At 37.3% G+C, this 19,857-nt stretch overlaps 1 protein-coding gene across 18 annotated transcripts in view; it reads right to left on the reverse strand.

The window, feature by feature from the left end:
• The window catches only part of SUPT20H (SPT20 homolog, SAGA complex component), a 29,860-nt gene extending 11,516 nt beyond the window's left edge, over positions 1–18,344 (reverse strand). For 10 of the 18 annotated variants that reach the window (XR_003379132.2, XM_074535356.1, XM_074535355.1 and 7 more), the window contains exons 1-17: positions 18,188–18,344; positions 17,425–17,522; positions 15,406–15,441; positions 14,264–14,322; positions 14,114–14,180; positions 12,718–12,847; positions 12,010–12,113; positions 11,367–11,483; positions 11,199–11,252; positions 10,867–11,006; positions 9,443–9,599; positions 9,301–9,357; positions 7,640–7,711; positions 6,493–6,650; positions 4,298–4,330; positions 2,280–2,391; positions 17–125 (exon numbers count right to left, since the gene is read on the reverse strand). Coding sequence is in view for 17 of the 18 variants with exons in the window: in XM_074535356.1 (XP_074391457.1) it covers positions 17–125; positions 2,280–2,391; positions 4,298–4,330; positions 6,493–6,650; positions 7,640–7,711; positions 9,301–9,357; positions 9,443–9,599; positions 10,867–11,006; positions 11,199–11,252; positions 11,367–11,483; positions 12,010–12,113; positions 12,718–12,847; positions 14,114–14,180; positions 14,264–14,322; positions 15,406–15,441; positions 17,425–17,442 (1,423 nt within the window). In the remaining variant the exon portion in view is untranslated. The remainder of the gene's footprint in view (positions 1–16; positions 126–2,279; positions 2,392–4,297; positions 4,331–6,492; positions 6,651–7,639; positions 7,712–9,300; positions 9,358–9,442; positions 9,600–10,866; positions 11,007–11,198; positions 11,253–11,366; positions 11,484–12,009; positions 12,114–12,717; positions 12,848–14,113; positions 14,181–14,263; positions 14,323–15,405; positions 15,442–17,424; positions 17,523–18,187) is intronic. The other 8 variants (XM_074535359.1, XM_074535358.1, XM_005482452.4 and 5 more) reach the window with 4 other exon arrangements.
• Positions 18,345–19,857: the final 1,513 nt, after the last annotated feature.

The raw sequence follows: 19,857 nt of genomic DNA on the forward strand, positions 1-19,857 counted from the left end.
AGCAAAAAATAATTACCTGAAGAGCTACTTCCTGAACTTGAAGGTAATTTGATAGGAGGAGGTCGGTGTTTTACACCTTTCCCCAGTACTGAAGACTGAACAGAGCCTGATACACTTTCCGGCTGCTGGGAGGAAAAAGCAATTAACACTACCAAAGCAATGACAAAAGTTTTCACACAGCTGAGAGAAAAGACAATTGGTTGTATGAAATCAACTGATTTGTATGAAGGCTTCTAAGAACTACGACAATAGTCCTTTCAGCCATTTCAGATGCTTATGCATTTATTTTTAAAAACTAGCCTATGATGAACTCTCTTTACATGAAGTCTTTACCATCAAGAAGCAGCACGAAAGTGCTAGTAAAAATTTAAACTGAGCAAAAAAATAAGTAATATAATTTAAGAGTTTCACATTTCTCCATAATTCTGGAATTTCTTGTAGTAATTTTCACAAACACAAAAGTGATGAATACACTTGAAATAATAAAACATTTACATTTTACTTGAAAAACGACATAATTTAATTCATTCATTCTCTATATACCTGCCATTTTCAACCAGGACAGACTTAAAGAACAGGATCAGAATTCTTTATTCTGGAAGCAGGATTTCAAATAAATTCAAGGAAAATCTTGAATGCAGAGAAATCAAGACACATTTCCCCACTGGTTTGAGTGGGACCAGAACTTCATACTCTTAGAGGGAAGATACAGCCTTTTTGTTTGCTTTTATATCCTAATCATCAGGTTATCTGAACATGTATCTGCTTCACCTATTTGAGTCTGTAGTTCTCAGTCACTCACAACAGACCCTACATCCATAATTCCATTATCTGACACTGTCTAAAGACTCAACAGTGAAATGCATTCAGTTATATTCTATGTGATTTTACCTTATAGCAGATGTCCATAAATGACAGTACTGTTTAAACAAACATACAGTGTGCAAACTGCTGAAACTGGGAAATGAGGCTGGCAATTTAGTGAACAGAATATGTCAATACTGGAGCCTCAATTAAATGTGCATGAGCTAAGAAATCAGAGCATTGTGCAGAATCACCCTTTTTTGGTGAGCTTAACTTCCAATGATTCTCAGTGATAAGAGAGAGTCCCTCTATTTGCTTGCTTATAAAAAAGAATCCTTTGAGGAAAATTCTGAGGTCTACCTTTCTCTTCTTGTATTAAAATCTGCTTTCTTGATTTTGAAAATAAAGACCAATGCCCCATTCCAATGGTAACTAGATCATTAAATACAGTAACCTGAGTAACTCTAGTCCAGCTTTTGGCAGGGGCTTGGGCAGGCAGACAAGCTGACACTGGCAAGCACCCTTCCACCCATTTATTATATGATTTTAATGTATATATACACACATGCATGTTGTACACATCTGTATGCGTGCACACATACATAGAAACATCCATATTCCTTTCTGCAACTGCTGGCCTTGGAATGCTGCTGGTCTGCCTGACACCAGGAACTACCTCCTTCAGAAAAACATTGTTGGAGTTTTAAAGTAGATATTTAGGGGAAAGATGTCAAGGAAACACCCCAGGGGATATAAATCTCATTTACTAGGTGGAGTATAACACACAGATCACTGCTGAAGTACTGACTCTGACTAAACAAAGCCAGAAGCAGCAAGTAAAACGCAAGGCAATACCAACAGGCAGGGAAATTTAGGAATGCAAGAGTTTATACTGGAAATGTAGAAATGCGTGTGCATGTAAATATACACACTTTAAAAGTTGTTGGGGTTTGTGTTTTGGACGTTTTTTTATATGTTTGAGCTTTTTTTGCCTTTGGCTTTTTGTTTCTATTGGTTTTTGTTTGGGTGTTTTTGCAAGTTTTCCTCTTCAAAATGAAGAGAAAATAATTTGAATTTCTAAAGGTAAAAGAAGTTCAGCTACTCCATCTGCTTCTGTGTTTACTGACCTGCAAAACAAGACACACAGCTGCATTTTACTATACTGCTCTATGAAAGTTTCACCTGAACAGGGGAAAATGCTAAAACAAAACTTTGGACCTAACTACATGATACAGAGCCAACCTCCCACCCCTTAAAACAGCTAAAAGACAACATTTGAACATTGAAAACATAAATGTTTTCCACTAACTTTTCCAATATACTCACACTGAATGATCATGACCATAATGCATTTAAAAATTCATTCAGGATAACATTTTTAGGTTATTTTACTGTTAAATGTGCATAACAAAATTTATTCTAATATTTCAATAATTAAGTGCAAATAACATAAATTTGTAGCTTGATAAACTCACTTCCATTTCCTTCCCTGGAGAAAGATGACTGACTGATCCACTTGAATTATGAAACATTTTCACAGTACATTTAGCTTCATTTTGCACTAACTCCTGGTACTGGTTCACCACTCTGAAACAAACAATAAGGACATAAAAAGATTTAAAAGTTTGAACTTCCAGAGTATACTTATAGATAAACATATAATTGTATATGTTATAGTCATATATTTTATATATTGTGTAAGCATATCTCTGTGTAACATAGAGATGCACATATATAAAACATACTTATACCTCTTTGTATCTTTCTACATTATATTCCTGGGCTCTTAGATTTATTAAATTTTAACTTTTAATCTCTCTTTTTTTTTCTAATACAAAATACAGTGCGAGAAACACTCTACTGGAAGAATACAGAACACAACAGTTCATTCCCAAAAGCAACTGCAGATCTTTAGGATGTCAGTCAACAGGGATCCCATTCTCCCTTTATTACAGAGGTCCAGAATATTTTATAAAAGTGTCTCTTCTGGTTATGCTGCCTGTGAAACAGTCAACCCTCCTTCAGCTTGAGGTCCATGTCAGATGAGGAGTCTAAATGCAAGGGCTGAACAATCACTCCCCTGTGAGCATTATGACAGACATTCGCTAAAGCATCAGGGAAACAAGTTTAAAATATGGTTTTATCAAATTGAATCAGATACTACATCTCTGCTCATCTAAGACAACAAAGCTGAGGGAATACTGTTTCACAAACATGAGTGGAATATACAAAATGACCTTGAAATATAAAGCTGAAGTACTGTGGTCACTCACACTCTGGCAGACTGGACCTCAGTGAAAACCAGGTGGAATATTTCCATTACCTCACACCTAAATGTGATGAAATACTCTCTATTCTGATGTAGCCCTGCTTCTGTCATATGCAGTTGCCTGACTAATGCAGACATAAGCAAGGGCCCTGACACACATGACAGAGGAAAGGGGGCAGTGCACTTCTCGTAGCAATTAGATTTTAGACTGACATATTTAAAAATCGGTGGAATCAGGGTAGCAAAATGCCATGTACTCAAAAAGGTGGCCCTGCACTCCTCTACTGTTTCTTCTCGTCCTTGTCACTGAAACCCTGTTGCTTATTCTGATGAAAGGACTTCAGTGACAAATATGATCAGGAAATCAATCTCAGTTAAAACTAGGCTCTTGTAATATTGTTGGTTTATTTTTCAGCCAGCCAATCTCCCCAGTTCAGCTTACAGAACAAACAGCAAAAGTATCAGCACAAAGGAGGCAGGAGAGAATATAAGCAAAGAGTTTCTTGATCAAAATTATCTATTTAAAAAAAGAATATTATGACTGATTTTTGATCAAATCAAAGACTCATTTCCCTGCCAGGCACATAAGGGTGTGTGAAGAGCTATGGCATGTACGTAGCCAACAGTATCCTATGGAGGCACAAAACCACAACTGGATCTGACAGAGGTTGCTTTTTAAAGGTTCTGTGCTTATATGCACTGGCAATCCAATGCAATGTAGTCTGACAAAGAGTTAAAAACCACTTATTTTGCTGCCTCAGTTATCCCTGAATTAGCTACTGCTACCCATTCTACAACTAAAATATACTGAAAAACTGGTTTATGACTTGCTTCTCTAGGAAAGCTGAATCAAGGCATGCACAATAAAACAAATGAAGGTGTATAAATCTTAAATCCTAGATTACACTTCAAATAACAAGTTTAAATCAACCATTTCCATGATTGCTAATTTACCATGCCAAATGTTAGGATGAAATTACTACTAAGTGGTCTCAGAGTTCAGGTGTACTCACGTATTTGATGTCCTCTATTCTTCCTTGCTTGTTAAATACAGAAGCTACACACTATTCTACTTCTTGATATGATGACTAATTCCTCTTATTTTTTTCATTTGTTCTGCATCTGCTTCCATAACCATAGCACTGGCAGTCATAACTGCCAAAAAGGAACAAAATTTATTATTTGTCATCAAGCCAAATAGCCGTACAAACTATATTAATTTACCTTTCAGCATCAGTCTTCGAACCAATAAGGAACCTAAAATATAAAGTATATTTTCAGTCATGAATTGGACTAAAAGAACATATTTTTATAATCACAAGGCTTCAAACAAATGCAGTGCTGTGTTTTTCTCATACCTGCTTGAAATACAAATGATAATGTATCCATTCAATGGACTGAGTATCATTCAGTATTTGAAATACACACTTGACTTCCTAACTACATGTACAATATACACACATGATCTAATATGGTCTCCTTTAACAGCAAATTACCTACAAAGCAAAAGGCAGAATACAGAAGTTTTGGATTTTTTTTTTTTTTTTTTTAATGTAACTGCTACAGAATTACTTATGAAAAAGTACAAAAGAAAAGATATGTATAAACCAACACCATACCAGTACACTCAGACTGAAATACAAGCGTGCTGAGGGGAGGTCAAAAACAGTCCTATGCATAATATTTTATCAAACAATGGAAACAAAATGTTAGTTTTCACTTATGCCAATTCCAATTCCCTATGATCTTCCAGACCTCCTAAATAAGTATCTCTCTTTTGCATAACACTTACAGCTCGAAAAATTATTACTATGTTTCTTTAACTTTACAGAAGTTTCTCCAGCTCCAAAAAAGTTTTTAAAAGTATTTTATTTTACTGAACAACAAAAAAGTTTACTTCACCTTTCATTTCATATGTCAGTTTGCCAAGGATGAGCTCTCTAAGTTTTGATGAACTTTAATTGTTAGTGTCTTAGCAATGATTTCCAAAACCCTCCAGGCATTTAATACCTCTATATTAATTTAATTCCCAGCCTTATTACACAACTCTAAGCTAGCACTGTTGTTCCAAAAAGATCAGCACTAAGTATGTGTGCTGATTTTGGCTAGGGTAGAGTTAATTTTCTCCATGACAGCTGACACAGGGCTTTTTTGGATTTGTGCTAAAAGCAGTGTTGGTAATACAAGGGTGTTTTAGCTATTCCTAAGCAGTACTGACAAAGGTCTCTCACAAGCAAAAGGGCCAGGGGTGTTCACGAAGTGGGGAAGTAACACTGCAAGGACAGCTGACACCAAGTGACCAAAGGAAGAGATATTCCATATATACCATGTGGCAAATAAAGCCAGGGCATAAAGGAAGAGAGGGGTAGTGGAAGCATTTAAGGAGACGGCATTTGTCTTTCCCAGTAACCATCAGGTATGATGGGGCCCTGCCCTCCTGGAGACAGGGAAACACGTGCCTGCCCATAGGAAGTGGTGAATGAATTCCTTGTTTTGCTTTGCTTCCATGTGTAGGTTCTCCTTGACCTATTAAACTGTTCTTATCTCAAGCCACATGGTTCCTCACTTTTATCCTTGCTATTTTTTTCCCCCATTCCACCAGGGAGGTCAGGGGAGGAGAGAGTGAGTGCTTGCATGTTGCTTAGTTGCCAGCTAGGGTTAAACCACAACAGTTTAGAAACAAAAAGTGAATAGCTCAAGTCTAGGGATAAAATACTCTTAAAACTCAGGATGTTTTAAGATTTTCATAAAAAACTAAAAGAATGATTACATACTAGAAGATAAAAATAACTTTCATTAGCAGAACTAAAAGGTTTGCTCAGTCTCACTGCTCCTTGCCTTAGTGAAATTTATAGGCTCTACTCTGCTGCATGGGTTCCTCCACACAAATTATCTGGTATACACAACAAAAACAGCCGAGAGCAGAGAATCTTTGTAGAACCCCAGCCAAAACCAGCATATTCCAAACAATTCAAAATTATGAAGCTTCTCAGAAGCTCATGTTTTTCTTCATTTATTTAGTTCAACTGGATCTAAGAGTAAACAGAATATAGTCACATCTTTCACTTTCACAGCATCAAGCAAATTTTGAGAACAATCTGAGTATCACCAAAAAGGAGTGCAACAACATCTCACAGTGTCTCCACAACTTTCATGACTGGATTTGCTGGTGGTCTTATTTCTCCCCCAATGTATCTTTAATGTAAAAGAATGTACTAATTTAAAATAAAAGAATAAAAGTACATTTGAAATATGATGGTGGCATGTACATGTTTTGGTTTGGGTTGTTTTTTTGGTTAAAAAATCTTAAGTCAGACTTCTAGCTCTAGAGTATTTTTGTGCCTGAAAATGACAAGTAATGCTTGTTTTCCTCCACTTACTTATCACAGCATAGTTTAAAAAAAGAACATGTAACTTACTGTGATGGAGTTAACAGGTTGTCATTTTCCTCATCACCTTTGAGCGTCTGAATTTTACCATAGTACAAGGGATTGCCAAGAGACTGAAAAATGGTCAGTTTTGTTTTTTGAACCTGATTACCAACTTCACATTCAAACACATAATCATCCTTCATTTCCTAAAAAGACAGAATGACCTAGTAAGTCTTGAACAAGCCTTAGCTGAAACAGCAAGTAAAGCAGACCACCTCTATATACAATACAGAGTAAGAAACATTCTATAAGTAACTTCAAATAACACTCTATAGGAAGGGGTGCATTATCTAAAATCAAAGTGATTCCAGAAGTTACATTAACAGGATGAGAGGAAAAGGATTTATACCTCTTAAAAATACAAAGTTATTGCAAACCCCAAATGATCATGTTAGACATAGAAATGTAGACTGGGTAAACATATATAGAAACAGTTTTATATGAATTATGACAATGCAAAAATGTTGAGAATAAAATGCTGGAGCTGAACATTAAATTCTATGGGGAAGTATTACTTTTTTCCAACAAGCAACTACAAGGATATCATGATACATGCTGTAATAAAGCTAGTACCTTGCCTCTCAAATTATACAAAAATACTCAATTATGTGATTTAATCACATAACTAATCAGTGAATCCATTATTATTAATGTGAATTAATCAATGATTATATTAAATTACTACTTCTAATCAAGTCACATCGTTTGTGCCAAAAATCTTAAGGTTCAACTTAAACATTGCAGAAGGAGTTTTTTTGTAAGAGGCATTTAACATTACTCTCTCTCAAAATGTAACATTTTGATTTCAATAAAGCTCTTTTTAATCAGCCTTTGAATGTCTGAGTAAAGAAAGCAATTTGCTGTGCAGATGTCTGTGTAAATAATGATAATTTCTTTAATACAAGCTTCTTATCCTTGTATTTCTGGAAAATCTGAGGAAATCAGACTGATCACATGCTTGCTTTACTGTATAAAATTACAAGTATCTCTGGTAATCTTCCCATGTCTCTGTAACACATGGAAGATCAATTAAATTGGGGGAGGGAAGATTATTCCACATTACACTGATTTTGTTGAAATAAGAGGCATTTTAACTAGAAACAGTGAAGTTTGGACAAAGGTCTAAATAACTCACGTGTGCTGGCCAGACAGTTGGTTGTGAGTCATCAGACTTGATAGACTTTTCCACTTTGGCATATTTTTCCACCTTAAACAAAACAGAGAGATCAGAAAAGAAAGAATCCCTATGTTACCTCCTACGTTTCTTCAAGGAAACTTAACTGAAGAATCCTCAGAGCTATACATTTATAGGGTTATAGCACATTTCCTATGTTAAACTTAACAGAAGAGTGAAACATGGTTTCAGACTACAGATTGAAATCATTGCCTGCAATGTGGAATGGTTAAGTAATTTCACCATAACAGTAATTCCTAAAGCCTCTGATTAAGTGAGGTACAACACAGTTGAAGTGAAAAGAGAGGTTTGTTTTGTAGAAACTTACACTGTCATTCCAGTGTCATTTGCACTCCTGGCAGCCCTATAACGTCCAGAGCTACAGTCTTGTCTAGTCTACAGTCTCTTCAAAAATCTCAGCATAGTAGAGAAAACTTGTTGAAAGGGACCTGGACATCCTGGTTGGTGGCAAGTAAAATATGAGTCAGCAGTGCCCTGGCATCCTGGCACAGCATCAGGCACAGCATCACCAGCTGGGCAAGGGAGGGGATTGTCCTGCTCTGCTCTGAGCTGTGGCTGCCTCACCTCAAGTGCAGGGGGTAGTTCTGGGTGCCACAGTATAAGAAGGATATAAAGCTACTAGAGAGAACTCAAAGGAGAGCCACAAGGATGGTGAAGGCCCTTGAGGGAAAGCTGCATGAGGAGTGGCTGAGCTCACTTGGTCTGTTCAGCAGGGAGGAGACTCAGGACAGAGATCATAGCAGTAATAACTTCCCTATAAGGGGAAGAAGAGGGGCAGGCACTGATCTAAACTCTCAGTGGCCAGTGACAGGACCCCAGGGAGGTACCTGAGGTTGTGTCAGGGGAGGTTTAGGTTGGATTTAGGAAAAGGTTCTTCACCCAGAGGGTGGCTGGGCACTGGAACAGGTTCCCCAGGGTGGTGGTCATACCACCCACCTGACAGAGTTCAAGAAGCATTTGGATAAGACACATTATATGATTTTGGGGTTTGTCCTGTCCCGCAGGACTAGGAGTTGGACCTGATGATCCTTGTAGGTCCCTTCCAACTCAGGATTTTCTGTGAGTCCCTTCTATACACTAATAGCATGTGTTCTGGTAGTGCCAGAAACTAAGTATGAATGCCCCAAGAGAAAAATGCACACAGAGTGAAAAAAACAACTCTCAATTAGAATTCTCTGCATAAAATCTAAAACTTTTCAAAATATTAATGTCCCATAGTACAGCATATCAAAAGGCAGGAATTTCTGCCAAGATGAAAAGTAACTTATGTTTAAACAATCTAAAAACCTCATTTGTTTTTTGGGTTTTCATACTATCAGAGAACTTCAAATAGACATGTGCTCATTAAGCCCACAGAAAAACAATGCTAACAATTTGTTTGTACTGATTACTTCATCCAAACTATTCTGATACAACTGCAATATATTACAGTGTGGCTTAACTTGTGTTTATACCTTATGGTACAGAAAAGTAACTGTAAATGTTAAAGTCACTCCCATTTTTTAAAGGTCATTCTTTGATACTGGTTACTTCTTAGACACTTCTTCATATAATACAATTTCTAATAATTGCTAATTATACATAACAATTGGTGGTCTTACATCTACTTCAGAAGGAGCAGTCAAGTAGCAAGGGTTCTGTTTCCACATATCTACGCACTGGAAAATGAAAAACAGGATTAATATATTAAATCCTTTAATTAAATAGTTAGAAGTACATTACATTACTTTTCAGAACACTTACATTTCCAGCTTTTGAAATTTTGAGGTCATACTGCTGGGCTGCTTTCCTCTCCTTCCTTTTCTGCAAGTAGTCAAGTAGTCTGAGCTGAGGTGGAGTTGAGTAGTGAGCTACTTCTTGCTGTCTGTTCAGAGAGGACCTTGAGTACCTTTTGAAGCACCTATGGCAAAATGACACCTAAGCTTGTAAAACCATCAACATTAACTTCTCCACTGCCCTTGCACAAAACCAAAAATAAGCACGGAACTGCTACTTACATGCAGACTAATAGGTTTGTAAATACTAATTTAAAATTGCATCTGGATTCTAATTGGATTACACTGTACAACTTTAAATTATGATTTTGCATTTATAAAATATACCAGTATTCTGTTCATATGTTTCTGCACTAAGAATGTGGTTATTTTTTAAATGCCTAATTTAAGTACATCATCAAAATGAGTAATTAAGAAGATGCCAGCCTAAAATATTTATGTTTTACATTATCATAATTTCAGTGCCATCAAATGATGCTTGTCCTACCTATGTAACTATAAAGTTGCAATGACAGTAACTACCCTCTAGTTTTTGTTTCATGACAAACTCATGGGTTCAGTAATGCTGTTCTGGACATTCATTAATTCGCTTTTCCTATTTTTCTAGTGGAATATTTGTTGACTGCCAAGCTTTAATTTCAAAGACAGCATGATCAAATTAATTATTTACATTTTTCCAGAAATTACTGCTGGTTTGGTATAGCATAGTATAGCATAGTATAATGTATAATAATAGCATAGTATTTTAATGAAAATTTATTTTTAAATATTTCAGTAATTGTGACAGACCATGAATACATTCCTGTTTACAGAGTGAATGCAGCTCTGATAGAACAAACACGTTGAACAAAGCTTTCAAGCTTCTGTGGAAATAAAAAAGGGCCCAATCATGCACAAAAGTGAAGCAATTTCAATATTTTGTACATAGTGCATACCACATTATTTTAAGTTTTTCCAATATTTTTATATACTTACACTTCTGTTTAGCCTGAATGTCAAACACAAAAATAATTCTTTTCATTTGCTCATTCAGGATTAAACTTATATGTAGCTTTTAATCAATGAGAGACCAATATGCAACGTATCTGTTTATATATTTTACATAACCGAGCTGCCATCTGACTCTGCAAAGAAAACCCCAAATCCAAACTGCAATAAAACTGATTATGTTAACATATTTACACTTTCCTTTGATATACAAAAATGAGCCCACTACAGTATCTACCAGTAACCAAAATAAAATACAGTATTGAACACCAAAAAATATTATATAATTTCTGACTGTTTCTCACATATTCCTATTCAAGTAGATATTACATAGGAGGAGCTAAATTTTTACATAAAGCATTACTTTTATTTTTCTTTGAAAACATATTTCATACTGAAAACTACCGTTTCATGGGGCGAGTGTTCATCTTCTGCTTGTTGTACAGGAGTCTGTTTGCAGTACAGGTCACTGCTATTGAAGGATCAAGACACAAAGGCTCTGCTGTAGCCAAAATAAGTTGGCTCTCAAGTAGGAGTTTGTCCTCCTGTAATATACACAGCTATTAATAAAAATAAAATTTTTACAGTAGTCAAGTTCCTATATACCTATGCATGTAGACATTATCTTAGAAAAAACCTGAAAAAAATTATTAAACAAATAAAAGCTGTTAATAAATTTTTGGTTTGTTGTGTAATTATGACATCACTGTAAAATTTTTAAATGACCTCTAACCTACCTGTGTCCATTTGTGGTTGTCACTTGTTATAGAATGCACATCACAAATTAAAGTCTGAGGAAAAAGACATAATGGTAATTGTGAATAATAGGATTTGATAATATATGTTCAGTAACTGTGCACATCCAGTCTATGAACTACCACAAATTACTTAAGGCTCCTCTTTACCTGCATTGTAGGTCGCAAAAGAATGTGCTTGCTTTGGTAGGTTGGAGATTTCATGTTACCAGACTGCCTGTAGTCCCGTATTTCTGCTATGACACATCCACAATGGAAAATATTAACCTGGTTGAAAGAAAAACACCAGCTTTTGAATAAACTAATATTTACCAATCTTCCCCTGCCTCTATAAAGAAGTTTGCTATATAACATATAAAATTCAGTGAAACTAGGAATAAAACTCATGACTATGTTTTTCAGACCAGCAGTCTTTTCTATGTACACAGACATGTTTGTCCTAGACACACCTAAAGTACAAGCTTCAAATGCAGGGTTTTCATATGCCAGCGATGCAGCTGTAAGAAATTCCCATGCCAAACATTCCATAATGACAAAGAACAAAGGAAATTTTGCTAGAGTTGAAGATGTTTCACAGCTGTAATCATAGCAATCTCTCTTATCTCCTTCTTCTCAGTAGTAAGTACTGTTTTTTTCCTATATATCAATAAAATATTTATTTGGGGCATTAAATACTACAGTTTCATATGCACAGGTGTATGGTGCTTATAATCATCTATGTGAAGCATTCAGAAAAATCAAGGTTTATCTGGGTGCAATACGTAAGTTCTTTGTGAAAACAGAAATTTCAAACCTGAGATTTTTCTAAAAGATCAACCAGAATAGGTGGTAGTTCCTCTGCATCCAAATATTCAAGCAGCTCTCCTTCTTCATAAGGCAGACGAATGGTCTCAGAGTCTGAATTTAAACAAAACATATTACCTTTGTATTTCAAAAAAACACATTAAGAAATCTAAAACAAACTTGTCACAGGAAAAAGCAAGGCTGGCAGAAACCTATCCACACATACTATTTTTTCGGATACTACTATTTTTTACATCCATTTCTGTACTTAGAGTTTTAGTTTGCTCGTACTGTGCTAGCTTTTGCTCCCAGGTGACATAATGTATGCTCTAATCGCCCATGGCAGTACAAATGGTATGAAAATAACACCAAAGTGGAACACAAATGCCTCTGGGCAGATCTAGACATGGGAAGCAGTGAAAGAAACAGTTTGACAGGAGGAACCTGAAGTGAATGAAACTTGCATATGCAGCTGCAGAAACTAAGGGAAAATAAGAGACTGGAAAACTATCAAAAAGACTCCTATCTACAGATTTTGTCTGTAGATAAACAGCTCAGAGCTTTATGTAAATTTTTAGCTCAAGTACAATTGGTTCTTCTCCCACCCCCCAGTGCAATTAGGTTGCAATTACGTAACAGATAAATGTAAACAACAACACATTTAAAAAATTTATACAGCATTTGGAGTATTTTTTAAAATTCAAGAGAAAAATATTACCTGAACCATTTTTCCCCCTGAGCATCAGCGAATAACCCTCATTTCCTGGATAGAGGTTTACTACCAGACATGACAACGTCTCCTGCATAACCAGCTTCTCAAGTAAGTTCACATTTCGTCTCAGCTTCTGCTTTAAAAGTAAACATTGCTCATGAACATAATACTATCAAATAATTAGCAGAAATAAAAACAACAGCAATTGTTTTTATTAGACTGTTGCTTAGATTAAGGACAAATTACACATCTAAACAAGCCCAGTTAAATTTAACTGTACTGTAGTCAGCAGAGTAAGCGTATTATGTATCATCATGCATGTTTATAGACACAGATTTTTGTAAAAAATCCCACTCATTTAAAATTACAAACCCTAGAATTGGAAGTTCACATACAGGGTTAATAAGAATAACATTATGCTAAAATGTTGTAAATCTACAGTGCACCATTATTTGTATCATTCTACAAACATCATGAATCCAGTACAACTTGCTTGATAACAACAAAATATTTAGTACTTTCAGATATTCCTAATAGAAGGCAGCATTTCTGACCAGGGTTAAAATAATGTGCATTTGGTAGCTTTCTTAATTGCGTTTTCTTGTCTTTATTTGCTGAAATTTGATCCAGCAGCCACAGACACTATTCCCGTATTGAACTGTAAAACTATCTTTTCGATGTATAACAGATTTTTATAATTATTTGATGTGTTTCAGAGAGCACATAAACATCCTACAAATGTAAACATTTGAAATCCTCTTAGAACTTAAGACAATGAATTCTGAACCTCAGACAATTTTACAGCCTCTGGCTGGAGACCATATTTCATCTCTGAATACGAGTTCTGGGTACAATCATTAGCTGGGAGTTAACCTGAGTGCTCATTTGTCTTCTCATTAGTTTTACTTCCTTGAAAGCAGCAATACAGGTTCCACAGCTTTATCTTGTTCAATTTGACATTCAGAGTTTAGCAAAGATAAGCCTCTTTGAGTGTCTTTGCTAACATTGTGAAAATTTTCCACAAGACTTCTTAGCTTACCAACAACTGGAGAAATTAATCAGAATTTACAACAAAATTACAGGGTCTGAAAATGTTCCACATTTTTCCATGGCAGTCATGTTAAGTAATTGATTGTGAAACAACAATGTACATGGCACTGACACAGGCCCTGAACTTGTCAAGTGACCTTCACTGACCCAAGATTAAGACATAATGAACAGCTCACTAAAGCAATCTAGGCCTTACTATTCACGTTATATACTCTTATCTTTAAGTGACTACTACAGTAAGAAGGGTTTATACTTGATTTAACAAAGAAATTAAGTGGAATTAAAACCAAAGTATTTTCTCAACCTGCCTGTTTAGACAGAAATGAAAAGCTTTTCAGCAATTTCCACTTACCTTTATCTCAGGCTCTTTTTCACATTCTTCAATATATAAATCATAAAGTTTTTGAAATACAGATTTTCTGAAATTAAAAAGACTCAACATGTAACCAAAATTAAATCAAAGAAATGCTATTAAAAAACTAAATACTGAAACTGTTGGTACCTTCCACTGGATAAATATTTTCTTTTGGGAGGTCTCTGACGGGCACTTTCAATGATATACTAAAAGAGAAAAGTAAACAAGAAATCAGCATGCATTACAAAGAAATTTAATTCTAGCTACCACACAACTAGAGATCACTACCAGACTGTGTTCCACGTATACAGAAAGTAATTAACAATTATAGTACAAGACTGTTCTGAAAGTGCAGTAACTACAATTATGTTACAGTCATCAACAAGAACACAACTCAATTTAGCTGCCAAAGACAGCATTTCATGCCCATGGCATCAGTTTCATGCAAGGTCTTGATCCTACACTCACATCTTTTAATTACAGTAGCAACTAACACTACAACACTACTGTACTTAGCTACCACTACTGAAATTCACGTGGTTAACACACTAAGGTACAACCAAGTTGATGCATACTGGCTTGACAACATTTACAAATCAAATAATCTTCAACATAATAATTTCAGAAAGTTCGTCCTTTGCCTTTTGCATTTAATTATTTTTCTCTATAGAGCTATGCCTTGTAAATACAATTCATGTACATTAAACATTTGAATTAAAAAAGAATAAAAGAGATAGCATCCTCCAGTAAATGTGATTTATATTCTAACGAGGTTTTTCCAAATTTTTTTCCAAGGTTTTTCCTCTGTTGTTTGAAGTATTTAAAGTAACAGTTTTTTTCTCACAGGAACATGTATTTCCTGTAACAGGGCTCAAGGTAACTGTTATATCAGATGACAGCATTAAGGAACATGAATGTGAAGGCACTTGCCTCTTCATTCCCACTAGGCTATCCTTAAAAAGACAAACAGGATTTTACCACATATTTCTGCGTGCTTATTTCACAGCACACAGATTTGCTGGTTTAGAAGGGGAAAGCTCCTTGCACAGTCTATCACCATTGCACTTGATGATGCTCTCAGTACAATGGGTAAGAGACAAATACATGACAGCAATTTCAGTTAGAATTCTGCAATCTCAGTGTTGCATGTATAGGTGATTACACACGTATATATTTACATAACATGGTTTTCTACCACTCTTCAGGAGAAATAAAAAAATAGCTATTGTATTTTTATAACTCTAAGACCAATAAATTATGTATAAACAAGCAATTTAGCTGCTTCTTACCTCAGCACGATCCAATGCCAGTTCTAAAGCTTGTTGCTGCAAGAATGACAAAGGATTTTTTAGAAATTATATGACCTTTTTTTACATCCTCATACATTAAAAACACCCCAACAACCCTACTATAACTGATACAAATTTATTATTAGAAGATGGACTCAAAAATTCTTTGGCACATACTAAACTTAGCTAAAACCTCATGTAACTGCATCACAAGGCTTGGATAAATTATGAAGCCTTAGAACAATGAAAGGCAATTAGAATCAAAAGCAGGAATGGAAATTACACCTAATAAAAGCATTAACAAATACTACCCAAAACAATTAGAGATGACAACTACAAAACCAGATCTCCTTTGTTAAGCTGGTCACTAACTCAACAGAAAGGATAGGCAAAAATATCCCCGAACAGATGTCCAGGAAGAAAACATTTATCTTTCAGATACCAGTGCCCAAGTATCAGCACAGTTATTCTTCACACAGTGGAAACAAAGATCTTGTGCTCAGAACTTGACTTCTGCATATAATACAATTTAAGGAGTGCTCCTTATTATATACTGTTAGGTGGCTAGGAAACAAAACCAACTTCCACTAGACTTTTTCCAAGGTGGGCTAAAAGTCTGCCCAACCCCATGAAACACAACAAAATCTGCAAAAGCTTCTCAATATCCCATAGCATGGTATACTCAATACCATTTATTTTAATGAATTTAGCTCTTTTGGAATGTTCTTTACTTCAGTACATCTGTACCTGATATAGTTTTATTTAAAAAAGAGCCCACAACTTCATAGATCAGAATTATGAGTTCTTGGACTAAAATGTGACAATATTTCAAACCAGAATAAAAAAAGCACGAGTGTCAAAAAAAAAAAACACAAGAAAGTCTTCCTTGGTTTCTAATGTTCTTTCTCTGGCACTCACTTAAGCTCTGACATCCTTTGTGCAGGAATAATGTGCAGCTGCTAAACAAACCAGACAATGGAAGTGAGTTGGGGCAGGGAGGAAAAAAGAACACTATTAAGAACCAAAGCGTTGTAGGAGAATGCCAGGAGCTTGATTCATCTCCAGGTAAGTCCAGAGAAGCAATGCATTCACTTCAGTGGCAGCTGGAAAATGTCCTTAGCAATGTACTCCTGACAAGCTCTAATATTCAGTGAAGTTTAGGAACATTTGCAATGGGTACCTCTATCCAAACATGCATTTGTCCTATTCCCTCAGTTTAAACCATCCCTTATCAGCTGCTCCTAAAAGCAAACACCTCTACTTGAGCCTCAAGGAACAGAAGACACACAAGCATGTCCAATCCAAGGTAGCACCAGTGATTACATAGATAATATTTTATTAGAATAGAATCCAGTGAAGAAAACCATACTACACAACAGCAAAAGAATAACAAAGAAATATACAACAAAAACACTCATATAATATAACTAAAACAAAATTTCTTACCTGTTCATGAAAATCCCCCCCACCTACTTACCATGCTACCGTGTGGTACATTATGATTTTCATGACAGAACATTATGATTGACAGAACATTATGATTTTCAAATGTCTAGGTGTTTTTATGAAAATGCCAAATACTGATCTTTCTATATAAGAGAATATATCTAGTAGATACTTCAACAACACCTATGTCCAGGTATGATTTCAAATATTCAATTCACTGACTGTTTAACATTAGGTAAAAATCCATGTCAATATTAGCATCTGTGAATAAAAGACTACTATGTAGAAGTAGGATTTATATACACCAAATTTCCTGCTATCACTCCTGACTGAAAACACCACTAGCATGATATGGCAATTTCTATGCTGCACTGGCCAGTGAGTAAGTGTTTAGAAGTATCCAAAAGCTATGAAGACACTCCTAAAAAGGGAAATATCAGAATTCAGCAGTAACAAGCAAAACAATTTTTTAAAAGAAAATGTCAAATATTAGTGGCATTCTCCTCATCAGCCAGACAGTCAGCAGACTAGACCAAAAAGATCTGAAAATATATGACTGAAATCCTAACTTACCATTGTAGTTGAAGCCATGTGGCCAAATGGCAAAAGGAGTACTTAAGAAGTTTCGTGTAGCAGGCAAAGAATCATATTTGATGGTCAGACTTGGGGTACTAAAACCAAAAAATTCAAGGAGAAAAAAAATACCATTGAGAAACGACATCATTATTTCATTTAAATACAACACTTCTGGTGGTTAATTCTACTTTAATTTCATTAGCAGAGTTTCCTCCAAGAGTCGAAAAAAGTGTTCCACCCGCTGCTAGTGCAGAGGCTCTCACTCCAGCGACCACTACTACTTTTCACAATCACTTTACATTAGTTTTATTCAACAGTAAAGCAACAAGCACGTAAACGTACACACACTTTTCTCTATGGCAGCAGCCCACCTAGTCTGCTAGGTGTCACAACCTCAGATGCACAGGAGGCTAAAACACTTAATGAAAAGCAGAGAGTTTAGCACACCACATCAGCTCTTTTGTTTTGCTTTTGAGAAGGTGTTATTAGCCAACACCATAGCCAACACCTCCACTAGCGGTGTCTTCTAGCATTGTTTGGTTTAAAACTGACTCACAGCAAGCTGTCAATCAACAAATAAAAAAAATTTGATGCCACCGCCGGGGCGGAGAACGAGCGGCGCAGCCCCCGACGGCAGCATCCGGCCGGGAAGGGCCGGGCCGGCGCAAGCCAAGGGCGCAGACCGGGCCCCGCTTCCCTTCCCGCCCGGCCCGTTCCGCCGCCCCCTCCCCGGCTGTGGGTGCCCCGTGCCCGCCGGTACCTGGCGGCCTCTCCCGCGGAGCCCCCGGCACTGCGGCCTCGCCGCCCGCCCGCGCATCCGCCCCCGGCGCGGCGCCCCGGCCGCTTCCGCCCCGCCGCTTCCGAGCCGCGGCCGGAAGGGGCGGGCAGGTCGCCGTGGAGACCGCGAGGGGCGGGCGAGGGCGGGGAGCGGCCGCCGGGGCCGCGGTGGAGGTGGGAGTGTGGGTAGGTGAGGGACACGGATGGGCGCCGAGGAGTTCGAGGGGTTTAGTGGTAGTAAAGAGCCTGGACTGCACTGCGAGTCACAGCTTTAATGCCGTTGTGAAGATCAGGATGGGCTGCTGTGTGTCTCAGGGATGCTGTAAGGATATTTGGTGTGTCCATCTCTTGTCCCTGCCCAGGACCGTCCCCAAGAGTCTCACCGTGTGCGTGAGAGCAGTGTCCAAACACTTCTCAAGCTTGGTGCTTCAGTCACTTCCCTGGGGAGCTCATGGGCCGATGGAGCCCACTCAAGCTCTGCCAGGCACATCTACACCACACGTTGTACATATGTCCCTGAGCACAGCACTTTTATGACTTTCAGCACGTTTTCCCCAGACCTTTCTAGCACTTGTGGCTGAGCCATAATCTGTTTGTTCACAGCACTGAGTGATCGTGCTACCCTGTGATCCCGCAGCCAGTCCTATAGGAAAAACCACACCTACCACCACCCTTCAATGTCTTTGTTAACCTTGCGGTGCTGACATGTCCTAGCTAGGGACGACTTGAAAACTCAAGAAAATGTAGACACTGGGAGCCCTAGGTAGCTCTGGATAGAGTGAAGTGCTTCTTGTAGGACTACACAAGTACTTTGACTTGGTGCTGACACTGTTTTGCTCTCAGCGCTGGATTCTTAGGAGCCCTTCTGTGTCTCACCGTATAGCCAAAACGTTGGGAATCAATTACTGGCTGTGCCTAGAGTATCTCAGAGGTTCTCAGTGCATAGAATAAAAACATCTGATGGGATCACTGTTCTTCAGCTGCGGGCATAAATAAGTTGGACACCTGTTTTCAGCAGCAGGAAGGCTAGTTTATTGATTTTTTAGGAGCCCAAGTTGTTCCTGAACACCAGAGAAAAGATGGCTGGAATCCTGTTCTGGAGCAGGAACAGGTGGCAGTTCTTCCTTGACTCATCTAGGCACTAAATAGATGTATGGTCCAGCAGTTCAGCAACTGCATTTCATCCAACTTTGAATCTCTTTTGAAGACGCAGTTGTGCCATCCTTTCACCTAATTTTTTTCTAAATTTATGTGCTGTATGCCTGGGAGTACCAGAGTTCTGTAGCCATACTCATAGACCCATCCCAGTACAAAATTGCAAAGCTGTTCTTCATTTTCCCGTGCTCTTTAAAAATTAGATGGATTACAGGCCTATGAATCTGAGTCAGATTTATATGCTGAGGCTGAGACAGTGATTCAAGTAGGGTCCCTCTTATTTGAGTATAAAAATTAAAAAGAAATGACAGCATGCTGTAAGTAGAAATTGTTTCATTCAAGTCAGACAGACTGTAGGCATGGGGATGAAACTTGTCCGGTTTATCTCGGCTGTTTGAGGGGCCTGAAAAGGCCCGGGGTGGCCTTGGGGCAGCCCGCGTATCGAAGGACGAGAAGAGGCTTCAGTTCTTCTTTCGGTTTTTATGTTTATTAATTGTT

The sequence above is a fragment of the Zonotrichia albicollis genome, chromosome 2 (assembly GCF_047830755.1).
Source record: "Zonotrichia albicollis isolate bZonAlb1 chromosome 2, bZonAlb1.hap1, whole genome shotgun sequence".
Classification (NCBI taxonomy): Eukaryota; Metazoa; Chordata; class Aves; order Passeriformes; family Passerellidae; genus Zonotrichia; species Zonotrichia albicollis.